Source organism: Prionailurus viverrinus, chromosome B3 (assembly GCF_022837055.1).
Source record: "Prionailurus viverrinus isolate Anna chromosome B3, UM_Priviv_1.0, whole genome shotgun sequence".
Taxonomy (NCBI): Eukaryota; Metazoa; Chordata; class Mammalia; order Carnivora; family Felidae; genus Prionailurus; species Prionailurus viverrinus.
The window spans coordinates 36,637,231-36,652,143 of NC_062566.1; the positions used below are offsets into that span (position 1 = coordinate 36,637,231).

The 14,913-nt window shown below is 37.6% G+C and overlaps 1 protein-coding gene across 8 annotated transcripts in view; it reads left to right on the forward strand.

Annotated features, from left to right (window-relative positions):
• HERC1 (HECT and RLD domain containing E3 ubiquitin protein ligase family member 1) overlaps positions 1-14,913 on the forward strand; it is a 191,001-nt gene that overhangs the window by 88,374 nt on the left and 87,714 nt on the right. For all 8 annotated transcript variants that reach the window (XM_047861940.1, XM_047861948.1, XM_047861945.1 and 5 more), the window contains exons 20-25: positions 2,592-2,706; positions 2,795-2,915; positions 4,768-4,939; positions 7,240-7,552; positions 8,020-8,140; positions 14,788-14,839. In XM_047861940.1, the coding sequence (XP_047717896.1) occupies positions 2,592-2,706; positions 2,795-2,915; positions 4,768-4,939; positions 7,240-7,552; positions 8,020-8,140; positions 14,788-14,839 (894 nt within the window). The remainder of the gene's footprint in view (positions 1-2,591; positions 2,707-2,794; positions 2,916-4,767; positions 4,940-7,239; positions 7,553-8,019; positions 8,141-14,787; positions 14,840-14,913) is intronic.

Here is a 14,913-nt window from a genome sequence, read left to right on the forward strand (position 1 = left end):
TTCCCATGCTTTCCTTTTTAATAATGACCTTGATTGTTCAGAATCCCATATCCATAAGTTGTCTTTCTCTGGGTGTTTTTTCTTATCATATATTTAGTTTCCCCCTATTCTTTGAATTGTCTTCCTTCTGTGATAAAAATGGTAAAAGTAAATACATTTTTTACCTTTTATTGTCTTTCATTTTGTGTAATAAACATGAAATGAGGTGCATATTGTTTACATCTTTAAAACACCATTAGATATGATACCTTTGAAAGTTTAATTTCATCCAGTTTATTCATTTTATTTATTCATTCTGTATTGTGTTGACTCCAAGCAGAAGTGGAAAAGTATGGTAATGGAGGAGGAAAAAAATTTACTTTCTAAGTTGTGTTTTCTGATATTCTCTCATATTTGCATTATTTGCTTGGAATGTTCAGTTAGGGTTTGTTTTTTTTTATCATATCACTTGTTAGTTGCAGTTAGGAATTTTTTTTTTTTTTTAACGTTTATTATTGAGAGACAGAGAGAGACAGAGCGTGAGCAGGGGAGGGGCAGAGAAAGAGAGGGAGACACAGAATCGGAAGCAGGCTCCAGGCTCTGAGCTGTCAGCACAGCGCCTGACTCGGGGCTTGAACTCACAAACCTCGAGATCATGACCTGGGCTGAAGTCAGACGCTCAACCAGCTGAGCCACCCAGGCACCCCTGCAGCTAGAACAAGATATAAACATAAGATGAATAAGAACTCATTGTATGGCTCCCTTTGTGGAATTGCTTGTACACTGTAGCTTAGACTTTATACCTGAATAGTGGAAGCGTTCTGTAGTGTTTGATATGAAATGACCATAACTTTAATGAAGAAAAGAACCCATTACTTTACAAATTGTTATATTGGAAACACAGCAGAGGGTCTATAGTTTGCATTTTAAGTTGAGCATTAGAGTCCTTGATATGGGTCATTGTTTGATTTTAAGTCATAGCAGCTGTCAGAATAGCAAGCATTCCCTTGGAACAGATGATTTCTCAAGAACTTAATGTGGAAAATTTTTTATGTAATAGAGTCTATCGTTTAAGATTTGCTGTGGCCTATAAGATTTTTTTTTAAATCATGCATGTTTATATTGTCAGAGTTTTTTGTTTTTTTTTTTTTTTACCTGTAAAATAGGTAAGTCTGAACTTAGTTTTTACCTAAGCCTACAGAAATGACTGGAAAACCAAGATATTAAATTTTATCTCTTGAGATAGGAGTTTTAAGAAGGGATTAAGAACAAATGTTGACTTGGGGCTTGATATTTTCCATGGGTGTTTTTTGTTTGGTTTTATTTTTAAGTAGCTTGGTAAATCTGTCAAATTAAAAGTCTAGTGGACAGTAAACCTCCCACCCCTATTTGGAATCTACTGCATGTACTATATTTTTAAAGTACAGCATTAGTATGCTAACGTGGAATTAAAGAAAGCACCTGCCTAGTTCTCATCATCTGATGCTGTGATTTTGGTTTTCTATTGCACGTACTCATCTGTGTCCATTGTTGTTTTGTTTCTTACCCACTTCATTTCATTTCATTTTTGTATTCACACTATCTACTTAATGGCTTCAAATACCACATATATTCACACTTGACTAGTTTACACAGTATCTCTACTAGGATGCTTAATAGACAGTATTCAAAACCATACTCCTGATTCCAGCTCCTTATTTCCCCAAAGCGTTCTTCCTGTGGTCTGGCTGTCTGAGTAAATCAGCCACAGTCTAAGTACATTTCTAGTCAACTTGGACTTCTCGTATTCGCACATCTGATCCATCAACAAATCCTGTCAACTCTGCCTTCAAAACGCTTTTGGAATCTGACCACTTCTTCCTACCTCCACTGCTACTGCTCTGGTCTGAGTCACCATCATTCCTCACTTGAGTTACTGCATTACTGCTGTTGCAGTCCATATCTGGTTCCCCACTCAGCAGTTATAGTTGGCTTTTTAAAACACAAATCAGATCATATTGTATTTCCACTCAAAGCCTTCTAATGGTGCTTCCTGTTTCCCTTATAGTAAAACCTAAAGGACTTGCAGTGCCCTGCAGGCCCTGTGTGATCTAGTCTCCGGCCGACTTTCTAACGTCTCCTACAACTTATGTGTGCACACTTTGTTCTGGCCACACTGGCCTCCTTGAACCCACCTCAGGGCCTCTACACTAGTTTTTTTCTGAGGAGACACTATTTCTCTGTGGTACCTTTCCCGATTTTGTCTACATCTCTACTCACTTGTACCTTATCAGAGATCTTTGCAAACTAGCCTGTATGAAATAGTATGGTACTCCCTGTTCTCTTTGCCCTGCTTTATTTTTCTCCATAGCACTTTCCTGTCATATTAATGTTTATATTTATTGGTGTCTCCCACCCCCCCAACTAGAATATAAATTCTGTGAGATCAGGGACTTAGTTTTGTTGACTGCTATATCCCTAGCACACAGAACAGTATATAGGACCTAGTAGGTGCATTTGTTAACGTTTAGGAAATGATAACATTCACCTGTTGGATTACTAAAGCTATTAAAATTACCTCTGAACTGTTTTCTGAGCCCTTTTAAATGTTAATGAATCATTTTTGTTTTCAGATTGGGACAGTGCAACTTTAAGTAACGAGTCACTCCTGGACACTGTGTCTAGATTTGTTCTTGCAGCCCTTCTGAAACATACAAATTTACTTAGCCAAGCATGTGGAGAAAGCCGGCAAGTAACTTAAAACTATCCTCAGACAAATATTTGCTCTCATGATGTTAGAAATTAGGTAACTTTTCTATTTTGGTTCTTTATTTAGATATCAGCCTGGTAAAAGCTTGTCAGAAGTGTACCGTTGTGTGTACAAAGTTCGAAGTCGTTTACTTGCTTGCAAGAACCTTGAACTTATTCAGACCAGGTCATCATCACGAGACAGATGGGTAAAGTTGGAAATCAGTCAATTTCTGTTTTTCTGCAAGCTATGAGAGATAGCTTCTTATTGGTTTATGTGAGGGGAAAAAATGTGCCTTGATCATTGCAGATATTCAATAAATACCGAGTACATACTTCTTTTTATAGTGAAGAAATTGGATGAGTAAAAAATTTGGGGTTTATTTAACACCACATTTATCAAGTGATATGGCTGCTAAGAAAGTTTGTATATTCATAGGCTGTATAAGTAAGAATAAATTGAGTTGTCCAAACCATATGAAATATTATTGCTTTATTTTGTGCTGATCAGACCACATTTGAATTATCCTTTTAATTTGGGGTGCCATAATTTATGAGGGACATTAACAAAAGCTACCTTGGATTGGTGAAAGGTCTGAAAGTCATCTTATATAAAAACTGAAAGTGTCAAAAACATTTAGCCTAGGGAAATGAAAACAGAAGAGAGTCACATGATAGCTGCCTTAACAATACTTAAAAAGCTTCCATGTAGAAGAGGAAGTAAGGGTGTTTCTTTTTCTAGAGGGCATAGGCAGCACCAAAAGGTAACAACTGAATGGAAAATCACTGTTAGCTGAACATAAGGAAGAAAGCCTTATCATGATTAGAATTGTCCACCACTGGTGGTAAAGATTGAAACCTTTTCTTAAAGATTACTCCAGAAGTTATTCTTGCAGCAAAAATAGGCAATTTTTAAAGTGCTGGGTAATCCTGATAACATGATCCTATAAATTATAAACCTGGATAGTACATCAGCTTCAGAAATGCTTACTTTGAAACTTTATACATTAGATGATTTACACCCTGTTACTGAGGTCTTAGATTTTAAAAACCAAACTCTGTCTCTGCATTTGTATTATAGAATTCTTTTGGCATGCACTGATTTAACATTTGTGAATCTAACTATTAGTGACCTTGAAAGTCCAGGAGATGTATTAATACGCTGTTTTGTTGAGGCTCAGATTTGAAACTTACATATTATGGGGACAAATGACTTTTTAATGTATTATATGAGTCTGACTGACTGCTCAGTATCCCCATCTCTGTGAAATTCTTGAATTATTTACTGGCTATCAATCACAAAATAACTTTTATTATGCATCTGAGAAGATCATTAAATTTTTTCACTTGTACTTTATACTAAAGTCTGTGGGAGAAATGTTACATACTGTTATGGCATTTGTGACGCTCAACTTTTGTTGTAAGGACTCTGTCCTCTAGATGACTGCTAGTTAGCTTAACCACTGGGAAATAAAATTGACATTGTTCTTATCAGATTTCTAATTTGTGGTTTCTTCAGGGGAAAGTAAAGAAATTAAAAAAAATTGAAAACAGTACTGTTTATAAATTGAAATTTGCTAAGAGTAGAGCATAGGTGTCCCTCTCTGAAAAAAGTCTGGAAAATACAATTTTAAATTAGAATTATTAAACATTTATACAGAGTAGTAATAGCATACACAGCTTGAAGGAGACTGAATGGTACATAAATTCATGTTCTTAAATTACCTTTTATGCTTGGTTTTATACTCAGCTCATTTTAAGTTGCAGTTCTGTAGGAGTTTATTGCTGAGTAGCAGTATAAATTCAAATCCACTTAATAGCATGACATTCTAATCAAAATACTGAGGGAAAGAGCATATAGGTGTCTCTGTACATATTTTGTGTACATACATTGTTTCTGATCTTTTCAGATTTATTCAGTGTATCTTTTGGATTTTTGTAGTAAAATTCATGTGTTGTTGGTTTTAGCAATATTTTCCGTGATCAAAAAGTCAAAGTTTTGATGCAATTTTTCAGAGTTTTGAAAACTATGTTCAGTGTAGCTTTGATGGTTTCTTTCAGATCTCGGAAAACCAGGACTCTGCAGATGTTGATCCTCAGGAGCATTCGTTTACCCGGACGATTGATGAAGAAGCTGAAATGGAAGAACAGGCTGAGCGAGACCGGGAAGAGGGGCATCCCGAGCCAGAGGATGAAGAAGAAGAACGGGAACATGAAGTGATGACAGCTGGCAGTGAGTACACCCTTCTTAATTAACAGATCCACATCATGGCATTCTTCATGGTAGGGGAACTGACTGGAGAAGAGAAGGGCAAACATTTCTCTGTAATTTTTCTGTAAGGATCTGATATTCTCCTGGTGATCTGAATTTACATTAGCTAATGTTTCAGCTCTTAAAAACTGTGCTAGTTCCATTTTGAAGCTATTGGATTGCATGTTTGGGGCTGAAAAGCTCTGAAAGCAGGCTTTTAGAACCAGTAACTGTTCCACTGAGTCTTATGCATGCAATAATGCCCATGAGTGATTGGATAAGGTCATACAGAGTTTGTTTTGGAGGGTACCAGTTTGTCCATTGGCTTGGCCCCTCTGTGTGGTGAGGAAGAGAGCCTCTTCCAGCACTTACTAGGAGAGCCTAGTTACTTTTTATATGTCACACTTTTAAAATTATAAATTTCACCCACTGACTACACTGCCATTGTCAGTAGAGAGCAAGAGTGTGCGTGAGAATTCTCTTGGCTGGGTGATTATAACACTTTCCATACTTGTATATTTCAAGGCTACAATAGAAAACTATTGTAATCATTTAGATGTTTAAAAGGAAATACCAAAGCTTTTAAACATGTGTTAGTATCTTTTGAGTGATTTGGCTATTTCAAGTTAAAATGTATATTCACTTTATAGACTGAAACATTATGGCTAGCTATGCATTTGGTGTTGGGATTATCTCTGTGTATTAATCAATTTGACATTTTATTATCAATTTATTTGTGTTTTGCATACTTGTAAAAATGATATATGGAGGTGGCTCAAAACCAGAAACTACTTAAAAAAACGAGGAGAAAAGGGATTGGAGATGGGGAGGGAGAATAATTATATTTTAAAAACCTAGGCTGAAGGGACTTTTGCAGTTGAACTTAAAACTTAGTTTAAAAATTCTGGAAAACAAAGGCCAAAGGGGAAAATATGGTAACAAACTGTAACCTTCAATTATAGTAAAAGAAAGCATAATAGTCACTGGGGAGTAATAATTTTAAATCAGCTACGGTTTTTGAGCACCTGTGTTACATGCTGGGCACTGGGTCATATGCTTCACATAGATGGATAATCCTTACAATAGTCTAATGAGATACATTCTGGTATTTATCTTAAAGATGGGCAAACTGAGATTTAAGGAGGCAAAATTTATGCCTAGGGCCAGATTAGTAGCAGCTGGAAATCGAATGAGATCTGCCCAAAGTTCCAGTGACCCTTCTCTTAATTACTTTAACTGATTTCAAGCTTTGTACTGAGTTTGTTGCTTTGGTTTTTACAGAAATGAGACTTCAAACAGCATAATGAAAATATTATGTAATAATTCTATAAAATACACATATGAAAGCCATTTTTAAAGTTTATACTTCTGTATGAACAGATGAATCTAGTATTTATCCAAATTTTCTGCTTGGGTGCCCCATAAAGAATACTGTCTTCACTCCAAATTTGAACAAAAAATTATTTTCCTGTTGTGAAGTATCTGCCACTGCATCAGAACCTTACTAAACTCACTATTTTTTTACACTTGTGAATTGGGAAGGGCTGGTATTAGATGGACATTCTTGGTGATGCCACTTGATTTTCTGAAGCAGTCTTGGCTATATATTATTATCATATTCAGTTTCAGCAAAGACCTTTAGTGGTTTTACTTTTTTAATGTGTTTGAGATACAGCGGAGTATAGATGTCAGGAATAACATAGACTTTAGAGAGGGAAGGGGGGCTATTAACTCATGCAACTTAAATTTTGTTTCTTTTGTAACCTGACATTTTTCATACGAAGGTCATAAACATTTCAGAAATAGTTATTTTAATCTAACTCAGTCATTTTGAAACTTCAGCAGAGCTCACAATCAGCTGGATGGCTTGTTAAAACACATATTGCTGGCCCCATGCCTAGAATTTCTGATTCAGAAGGTCTGGGATTGGCCTGATAATTTGCATCTGTAACAAGTTCCCAGAAAATGTTGATGCCCTGGTCTGGGGCCACTTGGAAAGCATTGATCTAACTCATGAGTAAGAGTAGAAATAGAATAAACCAAATGTGAATTCTATAATGGCATAATTATTTCCTATTTTAATTTTTGTGAAAAGTTTAATGTTTTACATGTATTTAATATAATCTTAGCTTAGTTACTATGCTGTATTTAATGTCTAAAAAAATAACTTTTCCCTCTTTCAGTAAGTTTTTGATCCAAACTTTATGACTATTTTTATTGTTATTTTCTTTGCTCTTCTCTCCCCATGTGTTAAGACCTTGTTTTTGTGTTGCATGTTACAGAAATCTTTCAGTGTTTCCTCTCAGCCCGTGAAGTAGCTCGTAGCCGAGATCGAGATAGAATGAACAGTGGGGCAGGGTCTGGGTCTCGAGCTGATGATCCACCTCCCCAGTCTCAGCAAGAGCGAAGGGTCAGCACAGACCTTCCTGAGGGTCAGGATGTGTACACCGCTGCCTGCAACTCTGTGATCCATCGGTGTGCCCTGTTAATATTAGGAGTAAGTCCTGTGATTGAGGAGCTTCAGAAGCGGAAGGAAGAAGGACAGTTGCAGCAGCCTTCAACAAGTGCCTCTGAAGGGGGTGGACTTATGACCAGGTGGGACTGACTAGAAACTTGAAACATTTGTGACTTTATGCAGTGCAACACTTTGTCCTTGAAGTTATAGTGGTCTTCTGAAATGAACACACATGTGGAGGAGGAAATCCAAATTGACTAGGGTGAAGTAATATATTAATGTATTAAAGTAATGTAAAGAGTGATACTGATTCAGCCTGGAATAGAAATTTCTGATTAGATGAGGAGGCACAATTTTTCATACATATAAACAACAGTAGTTGACAAACATACGAAGTTTCTTGCATCTCTCTGTAATGTAGTGGCATGTAAGTTGGTTTGATGTCATCGTAAAGGGCTTTGTGCTTACACAAGAGTCAGGATTTCCCTTTGACAGATGTAATTACTCCTCACTGTGTATGTATTAGGTCTGTGCTGCTAGTTCCATTCTATTTTATGTTTACTAACAATCCCAAATTGAAAAACTTTTCTTTGTGCATGTGAGACAGGAGTGAAAGTCTTACTGCAGAGAGCCGGCTAGTCCATGCAAGTCCAAATTATAGACTGATCAAATCGAGGAGTGAATCTGATTTGTCTCAGCCTGAATCAGATGAAGAGGGTTACGCGCTGGTAGGTATACCTAGATTCAGTAAAGAGGGATTTTTGTTTTCAGCGTATAGATATATATGAGTTTGGTTACAGTAAGTACTATATGTTTGTTTTAGACATATAAAAACTTTTTAAAAAGAACTTTTAAGAAAAATGGGATAACTATATTGCATAGATGTTTACCACCTATATGTTAATGTGATTCTCAGATTTCTATCTTTATTTTTTTTTTAAGTTTTATTTTATTTCTTTATATTTGAGAGAGAGCACACAAATGGGGGTGGGACGAGGTGGAGAGAGAGAGAGAGGATCTGAAGCAGGCTCAAGGGTCTGAGCTGTCAGTGCAGAGCTTGACATAGGTCTCAAACCTACAAACTGTGAGATTATGACCTGAGCAGAAGTCAGGCACTCAACCAACTGATCCCCCCAGATGCCCCAGATTTCTGTCTTTAGCTCTGACTTCTTCCTAAACTTCAAATTCATATATCTGACTCATTGGTGGACAGTCCTCCTGAACAAGTGAGGTTACCCCTATCTTAACCTATCCAAAAATAAATTCATCTTTCTCTCAAACTTTCTTTTCTTACATTCACTATCTTAGTAGGTGGTATTATTAACTACTCAGGATTCATCCTTTTCTTTTCCTTATTTTCTTGTCTTTGCAAACCCCCACACTCCCTACCATCTAGTTAGTCAAGTCTTGTAAATTTTAACCTTGGTATGTTTCTGATATGTCCTTTCCATCCTTTTTGCCACTGTTCTGTTCAAACTTTCCTTCTCTTTTGCTCGGACTAGTCCAGAAGCCTCCAAACTTGTTGACCTACTGCTGGTTTTGTGCCCATCTTCCACATTTCACAAGTCTGTTTATATTTCCTCTACTTAAAATACGTCAGTAATTCTCAGTTACCTACCAAAAAAGCCTCAGGACCTGGGCTGCAGGCATTTACAGTCAAAATCAAACAGATGAGATGCTGATTTACCTAAGAAGCAGGGAGCAAAGTATGCTGTAGTGTGATAGGTAAATTATGGTGTGCAAATTGTCTAAGAGATTACTACTTTTGAGTAGTTTTGGACTTGGAGTTCATAGCTGGATTTGCATTTTGGCTCTCCCTCTGTCTTGTATGTGAATAATCTATACGTGTTACTTGACTTATCTGGGCCTTAGTGTCCCGCTGTGATAGGAGGACATTAGTGCCTCTTGTGTTTATGACAATGTGTGAGACTTTGGTCATGTCACATGGCAGCCCAAACAGAAACTCTGGTTTTTTGGACTGAGTGAGTGGTTTATAAGCTCCATTTTTAGCTCTGAAATTCCTCTATTGTGTAAATTGAGATGATGGATATGAAAATACTTTTGAAAAGTATAAAGTACTACATAAACAGAAAGGTATTGTTTCAGAGAAACTTCTAAGCAAAGAAGATTCCTCCTCTAAGGAAAGTTCAGCAGTGTCCCTAAGCAGATTTTATTGTACCATGGTGTTTTGTTTGTTTTTCCCTTCTTTTAGTCATTACCATTAGTATCTCTGTGCTCCCAGTTCATGTTTCCTCTCTTATAGTCTCTGAGATTCCTCTCAGTCTGATCAGTCTCATTATCTAGTCTCCTAACCCTGTGATAGTTTTTATTACATAGATCATGTTACTTCTCTACTCAAAACCTCCAGTGACTGCTTTTTAGAAGCATAAGTCCTTATAGGGGCCTACAAGACCCTACATATGCTGGCTCCACTGTCACTCTGATCTCTTACTGTCCTCCTTAATTGAGGACTCTCCTTCTATCACACTAGCCTCTTGCCTTTTCCATGAACATACCACACAACCTCCTTTTAGGGCTTTTACCTATTTCCCTCCCCTACCCCCACTAGAATACTGTTGTCTGCCTGGCTAGTTCCCTCACTTCAGTGTTTCCTTCTGTTTTTACTTTTCACTGAGGCCTAGTCTGACCCCTCTGTCTAAAATTGTAGTTTGCCCTCCTTTCCACATATTCAGTCCCTGTCTACCTTGCCTTGCTAGGTTCCCCCTCCCCCCATCCCCCAGCACCAAACATAATTTTGTTTATCACTTTCTGTTGGCCTATACTACACTATAAGCTCCTTGAGGACAGGAGTTTTTGCTGTTTCATTTACTGCTGTATTGCAAGTACCTACAGTATAGTGCCTGCTATGTAGTAGGAGGCAATCACTAAGGTTTTTTTTTTGGAATGGATGAATTATTTTGTTACCTGTTTTGGTAAAATATTTGTGCCCATTCTGTCCTTTCTACTCTTAAAACACTTTTTTTTTAATGTTTATTCATATTGGAGAGAGAGAGAGTGCACAAGCAGGTGAGGGGCAGAGAGAGAGATGGAGACAGAATCTGAAGCAAGCTCCAGGCTCAGAGCTGTCAGTACAGAGTCGATGTGGGGCTTGAACTGAACGAGCTGTGAGATCATGACCTGAGCTGAGTCAGACGCTCAACTGACTGAGCCACCCAGGTGCCCTTTTTTAATTTTTTAGTGTTTCTACTCTTTAATTCAAGCCTTTGTTACCTTTGCTTGGACTGGTAGTTTTTTTAAAAATTTTTTTTTTCAACGTTTATTTATTTTTGGGACAGAGAGAGACAGAGCATGAACGGGCAAGGGGCAGAGAGAGAGGGAGACACAGAATCGGAAACAGGCTCCAGGCTCTGAGCCATCAGCCCAGAGCCTGACGCGGGGCTCGAACTCACAGACCTGCGAGATCGTGACCTGGCTGAAGTCGGACGCTTAACCGACTGCACCACCCAGGCGCCCCTGGACTGGTAGTTTTAAACTGATCTCCCTACTTTTTTCAGTTCCTCTCCTTAGATCCTGTTCCCAAAGTTAGAGCTTTTTTTTTTTTTTTTTTTTTTTTTAAATGCTTCTTTATTTTTTTGACAGCTCAGAGCCTGGAGCCTACTTTGGATTGTGTGTTTCTGTCTTTCTCTGCCTCTTCCCTCCTTGTGCTCTGTCTCTCTCTCTTTTTCTAAAAAATTAATAAGCATTAAAAAAAATTAAAAAGAAAACACAACAAAAATAATACCAGCTGGTCACGCTCCCTTCCTACTTAGAAAACTTTGTGATTCTGCACTACCTACCAAGAAATCAAAGATTCTGGAAAATGTTTCCTGCCTGCCTTTGGAACCAGTTATCCCCTGCAGTAATCTGTATTTTTGGCATGATAGTCCACCTGCCAGACCCCAAACATACCTCTTGAGCCTCTGCTCAAGCACTCTTTGCCTTAAATGTCTTTCTCCTGGATTTTATTGATGCGAGTCTTATCTTTTCTTAAGAACTGGCTAAAGTGTCATCTCTTCCAGAAAGCTTTCCAAGATCACGTTACTCCCAGGAGTCTTCATGTTATTTCTGTGACATTTTGGTAGTATCTCTAATGAACCACTAATGGTTTGTCTCACATCACACTTATTTATGTATTATTAGTATTTCTTTCCAGCAGACCTCTTAGAAGGCAGGTTTATTGTAATGCCCCTGATGTCTTTTACAGTATGTTTTGTAGATTGATAATTCATTTCCACTGAAATGAAAAGATAAAAAATGAGGATAGATGTAGTTAAAGCAACATACTTTGAGAAAACAAATAGTGAAATCTCACTTAGTCATAGTAGGCTTAAGATTTACTATTGATTTTTACCTGGGGCAAGATTTTTACCTTTCTGAACCCCAGCTTCTTTATTTTGAAATGGGGAATAAAACTGCCTGTCATGCAGGGCACCTTGGTGGCTCAGTCAGTTAAGCATCTGACTCTTGATTTTGGCTCAGGTCATGATCTCACGGTTTTTGAGTTCAACCCCTGCATTGGGCTTCCTGCTTACAGCACAGAGCCTGCTTGGGATTCTCTCTCCCTCTCTCTGCCCCTCCCCTGCTTGCATATGTGTATACTCTCTCTCTTTCTCAAAATAAATAAACTTAAAAAAAAAAAAAGAAAAGAAAACTACCTGTTATACTTGCCTCAACTGGGTTGTTGTAAAGAACAAGTTTGGTAATATTTAAAATGTTTTGAAAAATATATTTTCAGAACAGAATGGAAAGAGAGATCAGTGGAGGTAGATTGAGCCTAGATTTAGTTGCCAAGATTGTTAACATTGAGTTTCCTACAGTTTATAAAAGATTAATAAACACATTTTTGAAAAAGATTTGCTCTTGATGATCTTTCTTTACAGAATGTTTAGAAAGATAGTCTTGTAAGAGATAGGAAAGTCTAGAACCAGAGCAGATTCTTTTGCAGATGAAGGAGAGTCTTGTAAGAGATAGGAAAGTCTAGAACCAGAGCAGATTCTTTTGCAGATGAAGGGAGATGTGGGCTGAGCCTTCAGCTTGGCATAGATGAAGAGGGGCACACAGTGGGGGCAATTTGGTTTTTTCCAGCTAAAATACATTATCCTTCTGTCAGGTTATTTAGGGTTTCCATTCATATCCTTAATATCTAGTGGTACTTCATTTCTGATTTGTGAATGAATGAAATGCTTTCTTAACATAACTGAAGTTAATCAGTTTAATGCTCAGTCTTTGCTTTATCCTTCTTTTATAAAGAGTGTTACATGATGTATTTTCTCCTTCTCTGTCTTAGTAAACCTCAACAGTTAATTAAGCGTAAGTTCAACTGTGTGATTGACAGTTGTCATACCTATCCAGCATTTCATACTACACTCTCTTAATCTATTCCCTCTCTTCCTTATTCCATAAAGGAGTTGATTTAGTGTATAAAAATAAATACTTTATAAAAGGATGAATTAGGTGAATGAATTAGGACTCAAAGAAACTGAAAGATAAAGCCCTGGGTGAGATTTTGTACACCTCAGACCATATCCTGTGATGTTTGGCTAAAGGTGGGCCACCAAAGAGGAACAGCATAATGATTTCCAAGATTCAGTGTCTAAAAGATATAACAAACCAGTTGTTCAAGGGAAACAGATAATTCTAGTTCTGAGGCCTGAGATAAAATTATTCTGTGACCCCTCATGACCAAGGTACTGTGTGATAAAAATGTTTTCTTGCATGATCCACTGATATCTTCAGGAGCGGTTGTAACATTTCGTATTTTGTCTAGCACCAAATGGCCTGACAACATACTTATTTTTGGTGTGTGTGTGTATGTAAGATGAAATGTGTTTATCTACAATGTAGGTACATGTGTCTGTGTATAACCAGGTAATGATTTTCTACAATGGCAGTTCCTAAATGAATCTGTTTTATCACTTCTACAACCTTTCTTCTTTGCCATCATTTTTTAAAATTATGTGATAGAGTAAAAATGAAATGCCTAGTAAGACCATAATGTCAAGTCTTTGCATAAATGAGTCAGTCACCTATGGTTTGTACTTGGTTGGCTGTACATATGAGCAGAGCAGATAGTTGTCTGCACCCCTCCCCAACAGAAATATACTTCTCTTCTTCCTGAAAACCTTCACTATTTTATTGAGCTGTCTGCAGTTTCAGCAATTTGAGATTTCTAGATTTAATAGGCTTTTGTTTTGTTTTGTTTTGAGAGAGAGAGAGAGAGAGGGAGTGCATGCCCGCTTGAGAGGCAGAGGGAGGGAGAGAGAATCTTAAGCAGGCTACATGCCCAGTGCAGAGACCAATGTGGGGCTTGATTCTATGACTGTGAGATCATAACCTGAGCTGAAGTCAAGAATTGGACACTTAGGGGCGCCTGGGTGGCTCAGTCGGTTAAGCGTCCGACTTCAGCTCAGGTCACGATCTCGCGGTCCGTGGGTTCGAGCCCCGCATCGGGCTCTGGGCTGATGGCCCAGAGCCTGGAGCCTGCTTCCGATTCTGTGTCTCCCTCTCTCTCTGCCCCTCCCCCGTTCATGCTCCGTCTCTCTCTGTCTCAAAAATAAATAGACGTTAAAAAAAAAAAAAAAAAAAAAAAAAAAAAAAGAATTGGACACTTAACCCAGGCACCCCTTAAAAACATTTAAAAATCCTTTAAAATACTGCCAGTAGTCTTAGGACTATGTTACTTTTCTGTTAGGGTGGATTCATCAGATTCTCTTCCTCTAAAATGCCTAGCCAAGACTAGTGGGGCTTTTGAAAAGAATGTAAAATAAGAATAGAAAAAGCAATTTTTGGAAATGAGACTTTGCTACAGGAGGTATTAATAAGATTATAGTGTATTTGGAAGATAAAAGACAAAGATACCTGGGGCACCTGGGTGGCTTAGTTGGTTGAACGTCCGACTCTTGATTTTGGCTCAGGTCATGATTTCACAGTTTGTGAGTTCAGAGCCCAGCATTGGGCCCTATGCCGACTGTGTACAGCCTGCTTGGGATTCTCTCTCTCCCTCTCTCCCTGCCCTTGCCCCACTTGTGCATGTGCTTGCTCTCTCTCTCAAAATACATAGATGAACTTAAAAACAACAAAAAAAGGGCAATAATTCGAAAAAAGAAAAGGTGACAACAAAGAAAAACTTATGCTACTCTACAATGTTAATTAGCATACACCTTGACTTTGTGTTTTAGTATCTCAGAGTTATGTACCTGGGCTTTCTTAAAGCTGTTTTCAGTGGGTTTTTTTGAGACGTTTTATTAGACTTTAGTCTGACTTGACTGGTATACAGGTAGCACATTGTTATAATTTTATGTATTTTTATTCTAATGTGTTAAATCTAATCTTAAAACACTTTTCACGACTAAATTTTTCATTTTTAACTTAATAGAGTGGAAGACGAAATGTTGATTTGGATTTGGCATCATCTCATAGAAAGAGAGGTAAGTATTAAGAAATTAAAAATCTGGTTAAATGATGTAGCTGTTTTTATATCTGATGTATTTAGATATGATTG